At 46.8% G+C, this 22,334-nt stretch overlaps 1 protein-coding gene across 1 annotated transcript in view; it reads left to right on the forward strand.

The window, feature by feature from the left end:
- The window catches only part of LOC123799687 (uncharacterized), a 34,744-nt gene extending 19,044 nt beyond the window's left edge, over positions 1-15,700 (forward strand). The window contains 4 exon segments of the mRNA XM_045808850.2: positions 2,064-2,249; positions 11,046-11,218; positions 13,873-13,990; positions 15,078-15,700. Of these exon segments, the coding sequence (XP_045664806.2) occupies positions 2,064-2,249; positions 11,046-11,218; positions 13,873-13,990; positions 15,078-15,266 (666 nt within the window). The 3' untranslated portion in view covers positions 15,267-15,700.
- Positions 15,701-22,334: the final 6,634 nt, after the last annotated feature.

Below are 22,334 nucleotides of genomic sequence, written 5' to 3' on the forward strand. Positions count from 1 at the left end.
TTGCAGTCACTGTGGTTGAGTCGCAGTCTCAGGTGGATTCTTTCCCTTCTTCTCACCTACTCCAAGGCCCCTCTGGGCAACCCGAGGGCCTCAGTGTAATTTGGTCCCTCTTCAGAAAAGCCTGCCCCTTCCAGCATTCAGGGGACACCCCAGCCTGTCCAAAAGAAGGCTGACGAACAGTTTTCAGAGGGCAGGGAATTCTTTAATTGAAGAAGCCACGCGGAACGACGGCAAAGTGAGGTGATTCCTCAGTACACACGAGCACAGAAGGCCTCACGCTCCGTTACTAGCGTTCAGGGACTCAGTCGTACTTGTCTTTCGATCCTTCAAACCGAGCACAGTCTCTGGGCCATCGCAGTGCACGGTAAGCGGTTTCGAACGCTTGCGATGGTGCTAGAGACAGCCTACAAGGGCAGAAGCGGTCCCCGTGTGGGGCAAAGTGGTCGTGGAAGGGATGAAACCGATGTTCTAGATGTCTCCTAAGAGGAGGGCAGTCTTGAGTTGCGTTTCAAAGGAAGCAGGGGATCTGTCTTGTCCCTGAGGATGGGAAGGGCTCTCCAGGCAATAAAAGCTCTGAGGTGGGCTCGGGCCCAGAGGGCCTCCCCGTGCCTGTGCTGAGATCTGCCCCTAGTGTGAAAGTGAACACTTTATGGTTGGAGAGGAAAGCAGCCAGAGCCTAAGCCTTCACTGTGGACCTCTGTACCTCGTCCGCCCCCCCCCCCCCCCCCGGCCGGTTGCTGTTTTCCACAGCTCGACAGCTTCCGAGTCGAGCATGAGGCATCAGGACGCTTCCCACAGCCTTGGCAGCTGTTACCTCTGCTTCCTGGGCCAAGCTTGGGGCCAAGTGCTTGGCTCTGGAGCCCCCAGGCCCCAGGGCAGGTCACCTGGATCTTGTCCTCTGTGGTCTCCTGGCCGCAGACTCACGCCCCTCGTCTGCCCCGTGGAAATATCTTACTTCCACACCCGCCTGAGCTCTACAGCAACAGCCAGAAGCATACGATTCGCCCAGCCCTTCCTCGGATGGCCGGTCTCCTGGTTCCACACCACTAGCTCTAGACCCCTTCCTGTGTGCTTGGCAGCGGGGAGCGTGGCAAAGACGGAACCCAGCCACCTACCAAGGTGGGGGTGCAAGGGACACGGGCAGGTCTCTCCACAGGCCTGGAACAGTTACACTTTGATTTCCATTCCTCCTTTGCTCAAATATTTGCTACATTTACAACCTCGGACCAAATAGAATCCGGAACTTATATCTTCCAATTTAGATAGAATTTATTATCATGTTCACGACCTCATACTTTTCCAACCATGACATCTATCAGTTCTATCCCTGGGGTACCCTCCCACCCTCTTCCCTGCCCACCTACACCCCTGCCCTCAGGAGCTCAGGATCTGGTAGGTGGGGTGGAGGGACATCCAGGCCAGTCTTGATCCTCTGTTATTGGATTTGGCTCTAAGCCAGAACAATTTGTCTCAATCCCAGAGTCTGGAAAAGGCTGAGGGGAGGTTCCACGAAGGGTCCAATTAAAAAAAAAAAAACAACCTGGCCTAGCTGTGAGTGCCCCACTCACTTCTGGGTGCCCGTGGTAGCTCTTTTTTCTTACTTGAAAATTACACATTCATGGGAGAATCTTCCTAATCATTCTTATCAGAACTGTAAAGTCCTTTCACATGGAATGATTGGTGAGAAAGTGTCTGGGGCCCCGGAGTTAGAACATTCAAGGCTTCCCAAATTTCCTCGAGATGCTGAGAGTCTCCCCTCTCCTGTGTAAGGCCTGACACTTGACAGAGGGAGAGAAGGGGATGTTGGAACCGTACTGGGATCTGAGGATGCCAGGTTCCAGTTTATTCAAGTTCTGGATGAACAAAGCACCGAGTAATAGGGATTCACCGTTTCCCTGCGTACTTGGAGAAAACGGCCTCGGGCTGCAGGCACGTGGGGAATCAGGAAGGCCTCTTGACTCCCATTCTTCTTTGAAAAGTGGTGAGGGGGCCCTTGCCATCCACACAGCAGTGGGAAGGCCCGAGATCTGGAGTCTCATTAGCTGTTCCCTGTGCTCTTGCAGGACCAGCCTAGCAGCCCGGCATCCAGCTCCCCGGGTCCCCTGGCCTGGCTGGGCCCTGAGCCGGACCAGCGGGTCCTGGAGGACGGCGGCGCAGACGGCGGGAGCAGAATCATCCAGATGACCCGGGAGATGGCCACAGAGGTGCTCCTGATGGCCCAGAGTCTGAGGAGGGGAGGACGCATCTTGGTAACTTGGCCTTCCGTGGTGGTGGAAGGGCTGGGCGCCCTGGGGGCAGTGAGCCCCCTATGGCTGCCTGCGGGAGCTGGGACAGACCAGACAGGGCAGCTCCCAGAAAGCAAGGGCCATGCTCCGGGCTGATGGGCACACAGGGTTTTAATGTGCTCTCTTCTTTCTCTATCCGGTGCACCCTAGAGTTCGCTTCCCTCTGCCCCTCCTCTTTTGGGCTCAGTCATGAAGTTTTGCTCTTATTACACTAGGAATGTAATTTGTCAGAAACTGCAACTCACTGAAATCAAGGACTCCTTCATATCCTGAAAGGATCAGAACTGAAGAGGGCTATTTACATCTTTAAAAGTTCCCCCAAGTAGGGGCGCCTGGGTGGCTCAGTCGGTTAAGTGTCTGCCTTCCACTCAGGTCATGATCTCAGGGTCCTGGGATTGAGTCCCATGTCGGGCTCCCTGCTCAGGGAGGGAGTCTGCTTCTCCCTCTCTCTCGGCTGTTCCCCCTGCTCATGCTCTCTTGCTCTTTCTCTCTCAAATAAATATTTTTTTAAATGCCCCCAAATAGAAGTAACAGAGCAGCAACCTCCTGATGGACAGCCATTCGGGGCCGGCACAGCCTGAGGGGAAGGGGGCTGCTTTCCACTGGCTTCTGGAGGCCAACTTCAGTCGTGTATGGCCGTTCTAATTCTCTTTAGCCCTCTTCTAGATTCAAACCCAGCAGCCTCCACCACACCCCAGACTCAGACCTTTCATTGCCCTGCCCAGTTCAACCAGCCACTTTCTCACTGACTACCCCAGGCGTTGTTACCTCAGAAGGGGGAGTGGTACCTTCTTGCTGACTCCCATTTTCTTTTTTTTTTTTTTTAATGATTTTTTATTATATTATGTTAGTCACCATACAGTACATCCCCGGTTTCCGATGTAAGGCTCGATGATTCATTAGTTGTGTATAACACCCAGTGCACCATGCAATACGTGCCCTCCTTACTACCCATCACCAGTCTATCCCATTCCCCCACCCCCCTCCCCTCTGAAGTCCTCAGTTTGTTTCTCATAGTCCATAGTCTCTCATGTTTCATTCCCCCTTTTGATTACCCCCCCTTTCTTTATCCCTTTCTTCCCCTACCGATCATCCTAGTTCTTATGTTCCATAGATGAGAGAAATCATATGATAGTTGTCTTTCTCTGCTTGACTTATTTCACTTAGCATTATCTCCTCCAGTGCTGTCCATGTTGTAGCAAATGTTGAGAACTCGTTCTTTCTGATAGCTGAGTAATATTCCATTGTATATATGGACCACAACATCTTAATCCAGTCATCTGTAGAAGGGCATCTCGGCTCCTTCCACGATTTAGCTATTGTGGACATTGCTGCTATGAACATTGGGGTGCATATGGCCCTTCTCTTCACTACGTCTGTATCTTTGGGGTAAATACCCAGTAGTGCAATGGCTGGATCATAGGGTAGCTCAATTTTTAACTTTTTAAGGGACCTCCACACTGTTTTCCAGAGTGGCTGTACCAACTTGCATTCCCACCAACAATGTAGGAGGGATCCCCTTTCTCCACATCCTCTCCAACAAATGTTGTTTCTTGCCTTGTCTATTTTTGCCATTCTAACTGGCGTAAGGTGGTATCTCAGTGTGGTTTTGATTTGAATTTCCTTGATGGCTAATGATTTTGAACATTTTTTCATGTGTCTGTTAGCCATTTGTATGTCTTCATTGGAAAAGTGTCTGTTCATATCTTCTGCCCATTTTTTGATTTGTTTATTTGTTTCTCGTGTATTGAGTTTGAGAAGTTCTTTGTAGATCTTGGATACCAGTCCTTTATCTGTAGTGTCATTTGCAAATATATTCTCCCATTCCGTGGGCTGCCTCTTAGTTTTTCTGACTGTTTCCTTGGCTGTGCAGAAACTTTTAATCTTGATGAAGTCCCATAAATTCATTTTATCTTTTGTTTCTCTTGCCTTTGGGGATGTGTCATGAAAAAGATTGCTTTGGCCGATGTCGTAGAGGTTGTTGCCTATGTTCTCCTCTAGAATTTTGATAGATTCCTGTCTCACATTGAGGTCTTTCATCCATTTGGAGTTTATTTTTGTGTATGGTGTGAGATAGTGGTCAAGTTTCATTCTTTTGCATGTAGCTGTCCAATTTTCCCAGCACCATTTATTGAAGAGACTGTCTTTTTCCCACCGGATGTTTTTTCCTGCTTTATCAAATATTAGTTGCCCAAAGAGCCGAGGGTCCATTTCTGGGCTCTCTATTCTGTTCCATTGGTCTATGTGTCTGTTTTTGTGCCAGTACCATGCTGTCTTTGTGATCACAGCTTTGTAGTACAGCTCGAAATCCGGCATTGTGATGCCCCCAGCTTTGTTTTTCCTTTTCAACAGTTCCTTGGAGATTCGGGGCCTTTTCTGTTTCCATACAAATTTAAGGACTGTTTGTTCCAGTTCTTTGAAAAATGTCCTTGGTATTTTGATCGGGATAGCATTGAAAGTGTAGATTGCTCTGGGTAGCATGGACATTTTAACTATGTTAATTCTTCCGATCCATGAGCATGGAATATCTTTCCATCTTTTTATGTCTTCCTCAATGTCTTTCAAGAGTGATTTATAGTTTCTAGAATATAGGTCCTTTACGTCTCTGGTTAAGTTAATTCCAAGGTAACGTATGGTTTTTGGTGCTATTGTAAATGGGATGGATTCCCTAATTTCTCTTTCTTCGGTCTCGTTATTCGTGTATAGAAATGCAACTGATTTCTGAGCATTTATTTTGTATCCTGCCACGTTACTGAATTGCTCTATAACTTCTAATAATTTGGGAGTGGCTTCTTTTGGGTTTTCCATATAGAGTATCATGTCATCTGCAAAGAGAGACATTTTGACTTCTTCTTTGCCAATTTGAATACCTTTGATCCCTTTTTGTCGTCTGATTGCTGTTGCAAGGACTTCTAGTACTATGTTGAATAATAGTGGCGAGAGTGGGCATCCTTGTCGAGTTCCTGATCTTAAGGGAAAGGCTTCCAGCTTTTCTCCATTGAGAATAATATTTGCAGTAGGCTTTTCATAGATGGCTTTTATGAGATTGAGAAATGTACCTTCTATTCCTACACTCTGAAGGGTTTTAATCAGGAAAGGATGCTGTATTTTGTCAAATGCTTTTTCGGCATCGATTGAGAGGATCATATGGTTCCTGAGTCTTTTCTTGTTGATATGATGTATCACGCTGATTGATTTGCGAATATTGAACCACGCTTGCATCCCAGGTATGAATCCCACTTGATCGTGATGGATAATCTTTTTAATGTACTGTTGGATTCTATTAGCAAGTATCTTGTTGAGGATTTTGGCGTCCATATTCATTAGGGAAATCGGTCTGTAATTCTCCTTTTTGAGGGGGTCTTTGCCTGGTTTGGGGATCAAGGTAATATTGGCCTCATAGAATGAGTTTGGTAGCTTTCCTTCTGTTTCTATTTTTTGAAATAGCTTTAGGAGAATAGGTATTATTTCTTCTTTGAATGTTTGGTAGAATTCCCCAGGAAAACCGTCCGGGCCTGGAGTTTTGTTATTTGGAAGGTTGTTTATCACTGACTCAATCTCTTCATAATTAATTGGCCTGTTTAAGGAATCAATTTCTTCCGGTTTCAATCTTGGTAGTTTATAGGTTTCCAGGAAGGATTCCATCTCTTCCAGATTGCTTAGTTTATTGGCATATAGCTGTTGATAAAAATTTCTAATAATCCTTCCAATTTCAATGGTGCTCGTCGTGACCTCTCCTTTTTCATTCATAATTTTAATAATCTGGGTCCTTTCTCTTTTCTTTTGGATAAGTCTTGCCAGTGGTCTGTCAATTTTATTGATTCTCTCAAAGAACCAGCTTCTAGTCCTGTTGATCTGCTCTACTGTACTTCTGGTTTCTGCTTGATTGATTTCAGCTCTAATTTTGGTCAACTGCTTCCTCGTGCGTGGATTAGGCCTGTCCCTCTGTTCCTGTTCCAGCTTCTTGAGGTGAGAATATAAAAACTGCATTTTAGATTTTTCTATTCTTTTGAGTGAGGCTTGGATGGCTATGTATTTCCCCCTTAGGACTGCCTTTGCAGTATCCCATAGGTTTTGGACTGTTGTATTTTCATTCTCATTGGTCTCCATAAATTGTTTAATTTGATTTTTGATTTCCTGGTTTATCGAGTCATTCCTGAGCAGGATGGTTCTTAGTCTCCAAGTGTTTGAGTTTCTTCCAAATTTTTCCTTGTGGTTGAGTTCCAATTTCAGAGCGTTGTGGTCTAAGAATATGCAGGGGATAATTTCAATCTTTTGGTATCGGTTGAGACCTGTTTTGTGTCCCAGAACATGGTCTATTCTTGAGAATGTTCCATGGGCATTAGAATAGAATGAGTATTCTTTGGTTCTGGGGTGTAGTGTTCTATATATATCTATGAGGTCCAACTCGTCGAGTATGGCATTCAAAGCCTTTGATTCTTTGCTTAGTTTTTGCCAGGGTGTTCTGTCTATTTCTGATAGTGGAGTGTTGAGGTCCCCTACTATTAATGTATTTTCATTTATATGTCTCTTTATTCTGGATAAGAGTTGGCTTGTGTATCTTGCTGCTCCCCTGTTGGGGGCATATATATTTATAATTGTCATATCCACTTGTTGAATACTTCCCTTAAGAATAATATAGTGCCCTTCTGCGTCTCTAACTATAGTCTGTAGTTTAAAATCCAATTTATCTGATATGAGAATTGCTACCCCAGCTTTCTTTTGAGGACCATTTGCGTGAAAGATGGTACTCCATCCCCTTATTCTCAGTCTGAATGCATCTTTGGGTTTGAAATGAGTCTCTTGTAGACAGAAAATGGATGGGTCATTTCTTTTTATCCAATCTGCAACCCTGTGGCGTTTTATGGGATGGTTCAAACCATTTACATTAAGACTGATTACTGATAGATATGATTTTAATGTTGCCATGTTGCCAGTAAAGTCTTTTTTTGTATTGGCTGTGTCTTTCTGTTCTGTATCACTCTTGGGGCCTTTTTACTTTTATAGAACCCCCCGTAATATCTCCTGTAGGGCTGGTTTCGTAGTTACAAAATTGGTTAGTGACTGGCGATTCTGAAATGTCTTTATTTCTCCATCAATTCTGAATGACAGTCTTGCTGGATAAAGGATCCTTGGCTGCATGTTTTTCTCTGAAAGAGCTTTAAATATGCTCCCCCAACCCTTTCTCTCATTCCAGGTCTGTGTAGACAGGTCTGACGTAATTCTGATGCTTTTGCCTTGGTACGTGAGAAATTTCTTTGCCCTGGCCGCTTTCAATACTGTATCCTTGCATCTAATATTTGCGAAATGCACTATGACGTGACGTGGCGTAGGTTTGTCGTGGTTGAGCTTGGGAGGGGTCCTCTCTGCCTCTTGGACACGAATGTTTGTTTCCCTTGCTAGATTAGGGAAGTTTTCAGCTACAATTTGTTCAAATATCTCTTCTAGACCTCTGTTTTTCTCCACCCCCTCGGGGATGCCGATGATTCTAACATTGGATCGTTTCATTGAGTCAGTAATCTCCCGTAACCTACATTCGTGGGCGTGGATTTTTTTAAGACCATCTTCTATTTTCATTTTTTCCTCTATTAACCCATCCTCCAATTCACTAACCCGTTCCTCTGCTTCTGCGACCCTGGCCGTCAGAGCCTCTAGTTTTGCCTGCATTTGGCTCATAGAATTTTTAATTTCTGTCAGATTCGCTCTCATTTCTGTCCTTAGGGATTCTATATTCTCAGTAACCTTTTCGTTAATAGTTTTTTCAATTCTACTCATCATTTTGACCATCGTTACTCTGAATTCCATTTCTGATAATTTGGTTACATCCATATCCATTATTTCTGTGGCAGAGGCCACAGTCTCACTGTGTTTTCTTTGCTGGGGGGGGCTTCTCCTTCTTGTCATTCTGATGAAGAGAGGTTGCGGGGTTTCCAAAGCCCAAATTATTGACTGGGTCCCAGGCCGTGCCCCTTGTTTTATAGGGATCTTAGGGATGTGGGCTTCTTCTTTAAAGATTTTATTTATTTATGTGGCAGCCAACCAGCGAGAGAGGGAACAGAAGCAGGGGAGTGGGAGAGGAAGAAGCAGGCTCCCAGCGGAGGAGCCCGATGAGGGACTCCTTTCCGGAACGCCGGGATCACGCCCTAAGCCGAAGGCAGGCGCTCAATGACTGCGCCACCCAGGCGCCCGGGTTGTGGGCTTCTTGATTTTGCAGCCTGCCTTCTGGGGGAGGGGCCTGCCGCGCCGATACTCAGGCAGCCCTGTTTGGGTAGAGTCTCCATGTCCCCTGCGAGGGGGGATGGGGATGAGCACTCTGTGAGCCGGTATTTCCAGGCTTTTGTTCTCTGGCGGCTTTCCCTGGCGGTTTGCTGTGCCTCTTCTGAGAGTCAGAGCAGCAGCGGCCAAATTTCAGCCTCTGTCACAGAACAGAGGGATTCCGGCCCGTTCTCTACTAATGTTCTGGCCACTTTAACTCTGTTTCTGTTGGTGCTGCTCAACCCTGCAGCGTCCGGGATGTGCGCCCCACACCCGGCGTCCCAGCCCTCACTTCCAGGGCCGGCGCGTCTCTGTCCTTTGTGTTTCTAACGCCGCCAGCCGCCCCGCGCGCGCTCCGGAAGCTCCCGGTCTCAGTCTGCATCCAGTGAGCGCACCGGGATTCCGGGGTTCCGCGAGATGCCTGGTGGCGCGCGCACCCGGCTCACGGTCTCAGTCTGCTGTTTTGCGGGTGCCGTCCGCGAGCCCCGTCCGCTCTCCCGTGCAAGTGGCTACCGCTTCCCGGCGCCCAAACGCGGCGGCTCCCTCCCCCTTCCGTTTATCTTCCGATATCTGTGCACAGTTTCATGGCTCCCCGCTTCGTACCTCAATACTCAGCGCTGGAGATGTTCATTTGTAGAGATCCAGATGCGTCTTCCTGCGTCTCAGGCTGGTTCCGTGGTTGTTTAGGCTGGTCTGGTACCTATCCAGCTCGACTCGGAGGACCGGCTGAAAACGGTGTCTCCTACTCCTCCGCCATCTTAACTCCTCCTGACTCCCATTTTCTTTCCAGACATCTCAGATATTCTCATTTATATGGGACTTGGGTGCTGGCAGTGCCATGTGGCTGAGGGCCCAGGAGTATGCTAACCCTCCACCCCGTGGAGCCCGCTGGGGAAGTGTACGCATAAGGGAAAATGGCAAAAGAACAGTCAAATGATAATCTTTGCTAGTGAGGCTAGTGCCTGGGAAGATGGAGTGCCTCTGAGGAATTCTCCCATAAACCTCCCAAATCTCACTGTTAATACCTTCCAGATTTTAACCACCAAAGTCAATCAGAGAGTTTAAAATAGCTGGTGAGGGGGAAACTGGCAGCCCAGGAGTGGGAGACCTAGGGTTTCCTGAAGCAGAACGTCAGATCCCATGACATTAATCTAGAACCAGCCACGTGAGCCACGTTTCAGCCCAGAGGCTGGGGAGAGCTGGAGGAAACAAGGAGGAAGGTGGGAAGATTGAAAGAAGGTGTCCCTTGGAGAGACAGAAAACGTAACCACCTCCTTTCGTGGTGGAGGTCTACACAAGATTATTCTCATGGGGTTTGAGTTTTCTCTGGCACCCGTGAGACCTCTTCAGTGGAGCCCTTCCCCTTCACACACGGAGGTGATCTTACTGTAGACTTTTCACAGCATCGTGGCATCTCAGATCTTTGTTTGCTCAACAGATATTTGTCGAACACCGTCTATGGGCCCGCAGAGAACCATAGCCGTTCCCTAGTCATGATCCGGATTAGAGAACTGTGACAGCAATGTGTACCATATTTTGTACCCACAGGAAAATGTGAGGAGTCTCTCACTCTCCTCTTCCCTATTCTCTTAGTATTCTTCATTCTTGTCCTAAAGACCATTGATTCTGAAATCAGGTCATCAAACCCACATTTCGTGCATCGAGAGAGCTGGCAGAGACAAAGAGCTTGTCCGTCTTTTATCCGTACTAGTTGCTTCAACGTTCACCATTGTGTTTAAGATTTTGTATAAAAGTTCGGTTTCTCTCTCCAGCCCGCTAATGATCGTTTCCCAGCTAGGAAGCTCTGCATGGGACTGTAGTCCTTTGCACCTTTGCTCCAGACGACATCCCTTTCAGCCTGGATGTTCCCCATACCTGGCCCTTCTTAGGGGCCTCATCTCTGCCCTGGGTCTGCTGAAAACTCACCCCGAGCCAGTGCAGGCCACGGCTCCTGTGGGAAAAGGGCTAGAGCACGATCAGGAGGCTGGGCTGCCTTCCCTTCAGCAGTCGCCCCGCAGAAGCCTGGGTGCGGACTGCTGCATTCTGCTGGTTTTCGGGAGAGTGAGCCTCTGCGTGGCTGGTCCTGAAGCCTTTGGAGGAGGTTCGGGAGATCACGGTTTTAGACTAAGCAAAAATTTGTTCATTCTGGGGCTGACGCACCTTGTGCCAAACAAGTTTCAGATGTTTTATAGGTTCTTAAAAAAGATTTTTTTTATTTTTATTTAGAGAGAGAGAGGGTGCAAGTGAGTGTGAGCAGGGGAAGAGGTAGAGAGAGAGGGGGAGAGAATCCCAAGCAGACCCCAAGCTGAGCGTGGAGCCTGACGTGGGGCTCAATCTCACAACCCTGAGATCATGACTTGAGCTGAAACCAAGAGTCAGCCGCTTAATCGACTGAGCCACCCAGGCACCTCCATTGGATGCTTTACAGTTTGCCACTGATTTCTTAGGGAAAACCTGGGGGGACACTGTTTATCGACTTCTAGCTCTTTCTTTTCTATGATGCAGACCAAAGATCAACTCATCACCTCTGCTAGGAACATTGCGACTTCTGGACAAAACTTCGCCAGACTTATCCGCATCATTGCTAAGAACTGTGTAGATCAAAGATGTTCCCAGGAGCTATTGTCTGTGGTAGAGCAGATTCAAACCATGAGCAACCAGCTCCGCATCATCTCCAGGTAGGACACGGCGTCGGTGGCAACTGCTGTGCTCCGCTTTCCCAGGAACCAGAGGGAGGGCTCCGGACGGGGCAGATCTTTTCTTATTTTATTTTTTTGGTATACTTTTTAAAATGTTTCCTCCAAGAGTCTACATTTTTGTTGAGAATATGAAACAGATGTTGAAAATATAGAGAATTATTACAGAGGACAAAAAACCCCACATTTTCAGTCACTGTCATGTCTCCTTTTATCCCCAAAATAGTGTATCTGGCAATATACATAAGAAACAAAGAGATGTGACATGCCAAACTAGTTCCGGAGGAGGTGTGAACAAAAATTAACCATAAGGAATGCTTAAAAATCAAATAAAAAAAATAAATAAAAATAAAACAATAAAAAATAAATAAAAATCAAAAACATCAGAACTTCTGTTCCCCTGCAAGGCTCCCCCTCCCTTCACGGCACCGTGCACCCGCTCCAGGGGGCCTCCCGTGCTCACTTCACATCAGAGCTCATCCAGAAACAGAAATGACTGAGCTAGACTTTGTAATCATGTTTAAATTTTGAGCATTAGTTCTCTGTTTTTCATATTAATCCTATCTAACCCAAAATCAGTTGTCTAGAAATACATGAATTCCGTGAGATCACCGTGAACGTCATCGGCCTAAGGGAAACCCTACCAGTACAAAGCTTACGTTAAGATTTACTCGTTTAGGGCACCTGGCTGGCTCAGTCGGAAGAGCACGCGACTCTTGATCTTGGGGTCCCGAGTTTGAGCCCCACGGTGAGTGTAGAGGTTACTTAAATAAACAAAACTTAAACAATTATTAAAAAAAAAGATTTATTGGGGTGCCTGGGTGGCACAGTTGGCTAAGCGTCCGACTTTTGGTTTCGGCTCAGGTCGTAGTCTCAGGGTGGTGAGATAGAGGGTCAGAGGGGAGTCTGCTTGAGGCTGTCTCTCCCTCTCCCTCTGCCCCATCGCCCCCCCCTTTTTAAAAACAAATATATAAACCTTAAAAAAATAGGTTTATTCATTTAATATGCAGACTCTGGAGTTAAGCAGTTTTTGTTCATTGTCTCCTTATGGCAGCTTTCGTGGGATAACATCCTAATGCAGGCATGGGATGGTTTCATTTCAACCCGAGTCTCCCAACACCCGCACTGGCTCATTTGTCAGTAGCAAACCCGTATTCATAATATTCTTATATTATGGGAAAGCATGATGGTTAAAACTATGATCAGTTGCTGGGAGCCATAAAGATAACATGGCCAAGATCAGGGTATGCGAATTTTTTAAAACAATTCTTTAAAAATAAAATGTGGCTACTGTTCTCTGGGAAATAATATTTCAGGCACATGATCACTTCAAGGATAGCTACTCAACCCTTTCCGCTTAGGATACAGGAACTGCAATTAATTTTAGCATTTCAGTTCTGGGTACTGTGGTGCGGGTACTTGGGATTTGTTTCCATCAGGTACGGCAAGACGTGGAAATGTGGGAAAGACTGACGTGGAGGAAGAAGTCCCTAGGAACAGGGGGCATGGCAGGCCACGCAGGGCCGCACAGGGAAGCAGCAGGGTTGGTCAAAAGGCAGAGGGAGCAAGGGAGAAACGTGACGAAAGCCTTTATTGGGGTTTTTGTGGGCAGGAATGGGCAAGGCAGGGGAAGGAGGCAAACAGGGTTAGGAGAGGCTAGAGTGAGTATTTTCAAGGGGCCCTGGAGGGTAGAGATGATCTCTAATTGGTACCTGGCCCTGGGGCGATGAGGGCTGTGGCCCCAGGGTGAGCGCCACCCACAAAGGAGGTGTTCGGGGCATGGGCTGGTTTGCCTGCGTCCGGGCCAGCAGGTCATTTACTCTCTCTGGGCCTTGGTACACCCCGGGAGGGACAGTCCTTCCAACGTCAGCAGCGCTCTAAGATGTCAGTGCGTCTGAAATACAGAAGGAAAACAGGCATGATGAATACAGGTATAGTCATCAAGCTCTCAATCTTCGACAGCCCGTGGAAGTCCTGAGATTTTACCAAAGTTAAAGGAACTTAAATTTCACATCTTTATTTGCCTTTGTGGAAAACGGCTTGTCTAACTAAATCCAGTAACATTCCATTTAAAGCAAAAGTCACAGGACATGGGGCGCCTGGGTGGCACAGTCGTTGAGCGTCTGCCTTCGGCTCAGGACGTGATCCCGGCGTTATGGGATCGAGCCCCACATCAGGCTCCTCCGCTATGAGCCTGCTTCTTCCTCTCCCACTCCCCCTGCTTGTGTTCCCTCTCTCGTTGGCTGTCTCTATCTCTGTCGAATAAATAAATAAAATCTTAAAAAAAAAAAGTCACAGGACGTGCCAGTCTGATCTTTGAGCAGAACGTTGAAGTCCTGAATGCAATCCGTGCGAAATCCCTCGCTCCCTTCAACACGTGTGGATGTTGCCATGCGCTCTGCTCTGCTCTGCTCTTCCGTTATTTTCTTTAAAAGCACACTCCTTGTTAGTTTGTAGATACTGTACGAGTCATGCTTTCTTAGGGTTAAAATAGACGTTTTATTTTAACACGTGAAATTTTGCCTTTATCGTCCCGACAAAAAGAGGCGCCCGTTTTAGAACCTTCTGGTACTGATTTGAGATTGCGGGCCTTACCTGGTGTGATGTTGTCTGCTTCCCTCCCGCAAACGCTCAAGCGTAAAGGCGTCTCTGGCAAGAAGCCGGTCCTCCGAAGAGCTCCTTCTGGAAAGCGCGCGGCAGCTCCTCCGGGCCGTCTGCAAGACGGCGAGGACCACGGAAGCCGCAAGTGTCCGGGTGAGTGCGACGCCGGCAGCCGGCATCCTGGCGGAGACCACACGCGCCCAGGACCGGGGCTCGGGGTCACGGGCTGAGAGGAACGTTTATTGAACTGTAAACTCCCCGCGCAGCTGTGATGAGCCCCGGGTGCCGTATGGAAGTGTCGAAGCACCGGATGGTCCCCTGAGACTAACAGACCCTGGGTGTGAACTGCACTGGAATTCACCTTTTAAAAAGTCGGCTCCGTGAAGCCGCACACCTAGAATTGCGGGCTGCTTCATGGCGGTGCTAAGTAAATCGAAAGGGAATGTTCATGTCAGGCTGAAGGACACCTGGTACCAGTTAGCTCGAAGAGTCCATAGAATGGACACACCCAGTGGAAAGCATTTGAAACATGTGCAGATTTTAGCTATAGGTTCCAGTCTCTTGGATATGAAGAAGGCTCAGAGAAAAGCTCAGGCCTGGCCCCTCGGGAGCAGTGTCTCTCCCTCCCTGCTGGCTTGGCCACCGTCCCAGCCTGCCACGGACCCCGCAGCACCACTCGAGGGGGGGCCGGTCCCCACAGCCCAGTCTCCAGGCTGCTTGAGTGCCGGAGAACCCGAGAGTGGGGCTGGGTCCTGGCAGCGTGCACCGGTGTCCCGGTTCCACTTAGGCCACGGGTCAAAGACCCACGGGTAGTTTGCATAAAGCAAAACAAAGCGAGATCCAAAAGGAGGCAGAATTTGGGGGCAGAGAGAGAATCTTTAATTGGCTACATTCTCAGAACATTCGATGGCGACGTTTGTTCAGTTATGCTTTTTTCGTGAGTGAATGAGTGGGCTTTAAGTCAGAGGACCTCTTCAAACACAGTTCCTTGATCTCTTTTAAATTAGGGCCTGTGGTGCCTGGCCTGGCTCAGTCAGAAGAGCATGTGACTCTTGGAGTCGAACTCCATATTGGGAGTACAGTTTAATAAATAAATAAGTAAATTAACTTTAAAAAATTAGGGTCCGAATGTCAGAAAATCAGCTCCAGCCTCACTCGGCGGAGTCCCCTAACAGATCAAGAGCTCCAGTGAGTGTGCACAGTGTCCCCCAGTACCCAAAATTACCTCTCTCTCCTCCAGGGCTTGAGACAACCTTCCTCAGACCCAGAAGAATTGGAAGTTGCCGCCTTGTGCGTGCAGTGGAGAAGAAAACTGCTAAGGCACAGACTTCGAGAAACTTCAGACCTGGACTGTGATGAGCTGGGCCTGCGAAAAACCAGCACGAAAGGGCCTCCAACACTAGCAGCCCTGGTTGAAGAAGCCTTATAAAGGCTGAGAAGTATTCCCCGAGTCAGACTCTCTGTTGATGTGAGATGGGCTCCCCAGGGTGGGGAGGGCCTTTTAGGCGGAATCAGCCTGTGGGGACACAGGGTGATGTGGTGGGTCAGGCAGGGCTGAGGTGGCCGGGGCTGGGCCTCACAGAGAGCTGCCCTGGCCGTGTTCCAGGTTCCGGGAGACTGTCCCTGGGCCCCTGGTGAGGCTGATCTCCTCCTGGAAAGGATGCTTCTGTTTCTGGGCTTAGAAGGAACATCACATATAGACTGTGGAAGGAGGGAGAAAAACATCCAAGCCCCGTCAGCTGAAGCCTTTATTACGGCATTGCAAAGGGAGCACAGTCCCAGGGGTACAGGAAGCCAGGTACTGGAAGGTTTGTAGGTTGAATTGGGGAGGTCGGTTGAGTTCTGGGTATGGGGAAGCCTGGTTGAATTGGGGAGGTCGGTTGAGTTCTGGGTATGGGGAAGCCGAGGTGGTGTTAGCCTGGGGTCCCTACCAGGGCTGCTTGCGTTGCTGCGTAAAGATTAGTTTGCGTTCTCTAGGATTTTTACAAACCTGGGATCTTGTGGTAGCACTCTCTCTTTCCCCTCTGGCTTCTTTCCTCCAGCAAGGTGACTGTGAGGTCCCTTCCCAGCTCCCAAGGACTCTTTGCCTCACTTAGGTCACAAGATTTCCTCCGATGTTGTCGTCGGAAAGATTGATGTAGACATTTCTCCATGTTATGTATCTTTTTAAGTAACCAACTTTTGGTTTTATTGACTTTCTAAGATGTCGGTTTTCTACTTCGTGGATTCCTTCTCTTTAATATTTTTATTTTCATGACTTTGGGCTTAACTTGCTCTCCTTTTCAAGTTTCTGAATGTAGGAGGGGAGATCATTGTTCTGTAGTGTTCATTTCTTTTCTTTTTAAAGATTTTATTTATTTAATTATTTGAGAGAATGATCACGAGCTGAGGGCGGGGGCAGAGGGAGAGGGACGAGCAGACTCCTTGCTTGAGCTCGGACTGATGAGGGGCTTGATCCCAAGACCCCGAGATCCTGATCTGAGTAGAAATCAAGAGTTGGACGCCTAACCGACTGCGCCACCCAGGCGCCCCTGTTCTTTTCTAATATAGGCTTTTCCTGCTCTAATTTCTAAGCACGACTTCAGGATTATCCTCCAATTTTTATTGTTTTCTTTCTCGTTATGCATTCTAATTTCCTTTTTGAATTCTTTGTTGACCTATGGATTATTTGCAATGGTGTTATTTAGTTTCAAAGTATTTGGGGAGAATTTTCAGATATTTTTGTTTTAATTTCTGATTTGATTCCTTTGTGGTCAGAAAACATTCTTTGTATTGTTTGAATCCTTTTAAATCTTTTGAGCTTTGTTTTGTGGCCTGGGTTATAGTCTTATCTTGATCAATGTTCCACATGTCCTGGGTAAGAATGTCCTCCCTGATGTTCATTCTACTTTTTCTACCCACTTGGATGGCGGGGTATTGAAATCTGCAACTAGGCGTGTGAATTTGCCCGTTGGGTTTAATGTCTCTTAAGGACGACTATCCCGTGCTGCCCGGAGTCCAAGACTGAGGACTCTTGTTTTGTACGTTTCATCCGGTGTTTTCGTGCCTTCGGGCCGGGTGTGTGTGCACAGACCTGGTCTGTTACTCTATCTCGGCCATCTTTTGAACTCCCTTTTCTCTGGCTCATGTCTGAGTCTCCCTTTTTCAGAAACATTCGCTGGATGATCTCCTACTATTCAGGACCAAGTTCCTATAAATATTAGTCTACCACTGCTGTTTTGTTTCTTTACCATCCACCAATTCTTCAAAAATCTGGCTTAGTTTTTCATTTTTTTCCAATGTGTCAGATGCAATGGGCTCTTCCCAGAACTCAGTCTCCCTGAGTTCTCGACTCAGCCAACTCCAGGGACTTCTTCCTCCTTGACATTCTCTCCTCTGTCGGCCTCCTTTCTGCAGTCTTCCCCTTTGCTGGCTGGGTTTTTTTTAAGGACCTTTATTCCATCCCACCTCCACCTATTCTCTCCTCCACACCGTTGCCATTTTATTTATTTTATTTCATTTTATTTTAAGTAGGCTCCACACCCAGTGTGGAGCTCAAAACAGGGCTTGAACTCATAACCCTGAGATGAAGGCCTGAGCTGAGACCACGAGTTCAGACACTCCACGCTCCACGGACTGAGCACCCAGGCTCCCCGTTGTTGCCATTTCACCCTTCTAATTTGCAACTTCACGTCGCTTTCTGGCTTCATATCCTTCACCCCAAGCACAAGGCAGAGCAGGAATGAGGAGCCAGCCTTCAGCCCCTACTGAAGATCCACTGTGCTGTCAGAGCGAAGCACTTTAAGGACGGGCTTGTCTCCTCAGGCACCAGACTCTTCCCCAGTGTCGCAGTGAGGAGGCTGAGAGCCCTTCACAGGGCTCCAGACACTTGGGAGGGGAGGCTTTTGGAAAGGCGTGTGAGGGAGACAGGTACCAACTTGGGGGTGGGGTGAAGCCGGGTTGAATCTTGCCGCAGGATGGGATCTGTCTCGTGCGTGCGTGCGCGTGTGTGTGTGTCTAATCAGTTCACCCCTAAAGCCAAGGACAGAGCGCCAAGCCTTCCGTGTTCGCGGAAGATGTGTGCGGGATGGACCTGGTGCTCCCTCTGTGAGCCGTTATTCCACACGGCCTCCAGAGGGCGATCAGACTCAGCGGTCCTGCCCGTAAGGGGCTGACACAAGTTCCTCCCGGGAAGAGAGGGACAGTTGCAGCCGCGTCCTTCTCCAAGCGCCCTGCGACTCAGCAGCCCTGAGAAATGGCACTTGGCCCCCTGGAATTACATGCTCACGGCATGTTAGGCTCCTCCATTCAGCTGTAAACTCCAAGCCCATCTGTCCCCTTTGCGTTTGAATCCCCAGGGCCTATTGCTGAGCCTGACAGAGAATAGACGCTTAATATTTGCTGAACTAATACATAAAGCACAGGAGTTATTCACAACTAGCTAAAATACCTTCCTGTTAAACATCTTTCACAAAGCACAGACAACTATGCAGATGGACTCCCCATTTTTCTTGCATATATAGATATAGATATAGAAACATAATTAACAAGAGTGAAGCTCCAGGTTTATAGAATAAACTCCATTTCCTCTATTCCAGGATATTTCTTGGTTTTAGATTCTGGGTTGGAAGCAGGAGCCTGTGTTGACCTCCATAGGCCCTAAGTACTCTCATTTCTAAAGATCTCACTCCAGCATCATAAATGCACCCATCCTTCACACTAAGCGTGTCTGTGTACATTTATTTATGGATGTGCTTATATGTATGTGTAAAATATATACTTATATAATTATTCATTATAAACAGTATGAAAACACTTAATAACTTTGCTTCCAAAATTAAACATTTCACATTTACGATTTCTTATAACATTTTTAAACCGAAATTCTTTTTCAAGTCTCAAACATTTTTGTAGACTTTTGAAAAGGCTGTGGGACCTGGAAGTGTGCCACCTGTATGGAGGAAGGCCTCGGATTTGGGATCCCGGTCTGCCTCCCCCTAGTCACTACTGACGGAGCCCCTGCTGAGGAACAGAGCCTGTGTGTCCTCCCTTGTCCCCGGGGGAGATTGAGGCAAATAGGAAAAGAGCTCAAGATGCAACAGAGGACAAACTTCAGCTCATCCACAGAGAGAACAATTTGTTCTCTGCCGACCCAGCGGTTGACAGCCAGAGGGGGGAAGGCACGGGGAAAAGAGCCTGGACTACTGCTACGCCGCAGAGTTCGGACTTTTTGGGCAGATAAGGGAAATCCCAGAGGGCTTTAAAGGCAGTGAGAGGCAGCCGTGATAGCTAGAGCTGCATTCTACAATGAGCCGGTTGCCGTGGGGGATGGGGGGTGGGGGGCTTAGATTAGGGCTCTCACAGGCATTCCTGTTCTTTTGAGATGATGTAGGTGTGGGATTCAGCACCCCACCCCAACTTCAGCCAGAATGTCTCCACTTTTACCCATTTTGCAGACCAGGTTTCACATACATGTTTCATTGGGGGAAATGCAGACTATGAAAGCAGCCCATCTTAGCCCTCGCTGTAACCCAGCACCCAATAGCCTATGCTGAACGTTCAAACAATCTTTCTTAAAGGAGTGATGGATCCTGATTTTGTCCATGAGGAGAGTGAGGCTCAGGGAAGTCCTGACTTGCCCAGGGTCCCACTGCTCAGGATACTGTGCACCAGGACAAGACAGCCAGTTCTCAAAAAAGACCTTTCTACGGAGTTGCTCAATAATTAAATCCGGGAATCTGCTAGGCCCCCTTATTCAAGACAGTGTGTCTTGGCCACTGAACATACTAGAACAGAAACCAGAAAACATCTTTTGATGAGGCTTCCGGACCTTTGAGGGATGCAAGATTGGTCACTTCTTTGTTGCTCCCGATCTCGAAGGGAAGTGCCTACCCCATTGCTGGAAGCCCTTCTTCTGCAGTGAGGTGTGTTCTACTCTGGTCTTGAAGAGCAGAGCAGAGCATTTGCTAGCAACCTCTCAGATTCAGATCCTTTAATCAAAAATTAATGTAAGCTAATGTAAGAGATGCTTACATATCCAGAACAAAGGCAATATCAGGAAATAGGACTTCAGATGCTACGGAGCTGTGTGGCTAAGTGAAGCACAATCTCTGTGTACTACAGGGCCATTGAAGGACTGCCATCCCTCGCTTTCAGGAAGGCCTGCGATGGGCTCCAGTTGTACATTCTTACATGAGTACATGATCCCCTGTAGTCTGTCTTTATGATTTTTTAAAGACTTATTTAGAGAGAGAACGAGAGAAAGAGAGAGAGAGCATGCATGAGCAGGGGCAGGGGCAGAGGGAGAGGGAGAGAGAGAATCTCAAGCAGACTCCCAGCTGGTCACAGAGACAGAGCCAACATGGGGCTTGATCTCAGGACCCTGAGGAGTGTGACCTGAGCCAAAATTAAGAACCAAATGCTCATGGGCGCCTGGGTGGCTCAGTCGTTGAGTGTCTGCCTTCGGCTCAGGGCATGACCCCGACGTTCTGGGATCGAGCCCCACATCGGGCTCCTCCGCTGGGAGCCTGCTTCTTCCTCTCCCACTCCCCCTGCTTGTGTTCCCTCTCTTGCTGGCTGTCTCTTTCTCTGTCGAATGAATAGATAGAATCTTTAAAAAATAAAAAAAAAAAGAACCAAATGCTCAATCGACTGAGCCACCCAGGCGCCCCTGTATTCTGTCTTTAAATGATAAAGATTTGTTAAAGAAAAGCAACACGGTGTCAGACAGATATTATCAGAAAACTTTTTATTTAAAGTCAGACGATAGAAAGGTGTCACAGAAAAAAATTACAGAAACTCGCAACAACAGAACGTAACTTGGAAAGTTATTAGTAAATGAGAAGAAATAATATTCCTGATTTTCTCAAATGATTTGTTAGTCCTTAAGTAGAATAATTTATCAATTCGGCAAAATATACCCTGCTGGTAACTTTTGAACAGAGAGTAGATTAACAGTTCCGTTAACTTACTAGATGGGGATCTCAAAAACCTTGCAAAGTGAAACAGTCAAGGTAGCATTTCCCCAACGTTTGAAATATGACTTGGGGAATTGAAATAATAACACTAGAAATTTTTGCTTTGTTTTAAAATCCCGCCTCATTCTGAATAGGTTTGACCTGCATTTTAGCCCACAGATGGTGCTTGTGGGTCTGATAGAAAATGGATGATCGTAAGTCTGGACACAGAACGTCCCCCTCCAGTTCCCCCCCACCCCCACCCTGGACACACATTGCATCCTAGGACACAGCGCCATCAATGCCTTTGTCATGTGCAGGCATAGAAGCCCTGGACTAAAACCAAAATGACCTGGGCCCTGGAAACCTGGGTCTCTGCTGAGCCCTTTCTGAATCTTGGGTCGGGGAGCAGGGGATTTAGGGTCAGGAATGTAAAATTCTTTTTAAAACTTTGGCAAGTAAGTATACAAATGACTACTTCTTGATTGTCACTTTTATAAGGAAATATCATTCCACCTCTTGAAAAGATATTTTCCTCTCTTATTTGACTTCCCTCTCAAACAACTGGAGGGCAAACGTCTGTAAAACAGAGGTGGACAAAAACCTCTTATAATAATGATTAGTTTATAATTTTTCACTTTCTCTATTTAAAAAGCCTATAAAATGTATAGTCTATCACTGACAACTAACACTAAAATATTGCTCATAATGGAGGTTTGGGAATAACATGGCTAGTTTTTTGGGGGCGGGCTCTATATATTTAATTCTTTTACAATAAACTATATATCAGACCTCTGACAAAATAATATTAGCTAATGCAAATTCTACTGCGCCTCTTAACCTTAATACCCTCACAGAAGTATGAAAATCAGTAATGAGCCAGGAAGTGTGGGGACTGGTAATTCAGAGAGCTAATATTTTTCTAAAATGCTATATAGTTAGCTATATGTTAACTTTTTCTGACAAATTCAAAGTTTTAAAAACAAGAGATTCAAGGATATACAAGACTATAGAACACTAGTCTAAGAACTCACAATCTTGTTTGAAGAAATAGATTTTCTCTATGCCCACAATGATTTTGCCCACTGTAACATATGACTGTTCTATTCCAAAGGCGAATGAAGGGTATTAAGGAACACACAAGACCCAATGTAGAGTCCAAGTCATGACTTTAAAGAGTAAATTACCGTTCAAGGTGTTGGGATAAAAATAAAAAATTAAACGTTACTGGAAATTCACTAGGTTAGGCATACCTTCAGAATTGTGGTTGATATTTTGAGAAGGGCAAGAGAGAAATTAAAGAAACATATTTTAAGGTAAAAATACGGCTCTGACTATGCGGTTCTTTCTGGCTATAGAAAGAATCCTGCATAGATCTACAGGAATAAATTATTGATCAATTCAAACTTCCATCATGAAGTAGTAATCTTGTAAATCTGGAGGGCTCTTAGAGTACTGAATTATTGTAGAAACATTTAACTTCTAAGTAAAGCTGCCGTAACCCTACCTTCACATTGTTTGGTTGAGAGAGGGGGAGGGGAGGCAAGAAAAAAAAGGAGAGA

This window comes from Ursus americanus, chromosome 7 (genome assembly GCF_024610735.1).
Source record: "Ursus americanus isolate L20-20 chromosome 7, mUrsAme1.1.p, whole genome shotgun sequence".
Lineage (NCBI taxonomy): Eukaryota > Metazoa > Chordata > Mammalia > Carnivora > Ursidae > Ursus > Ursus americanus.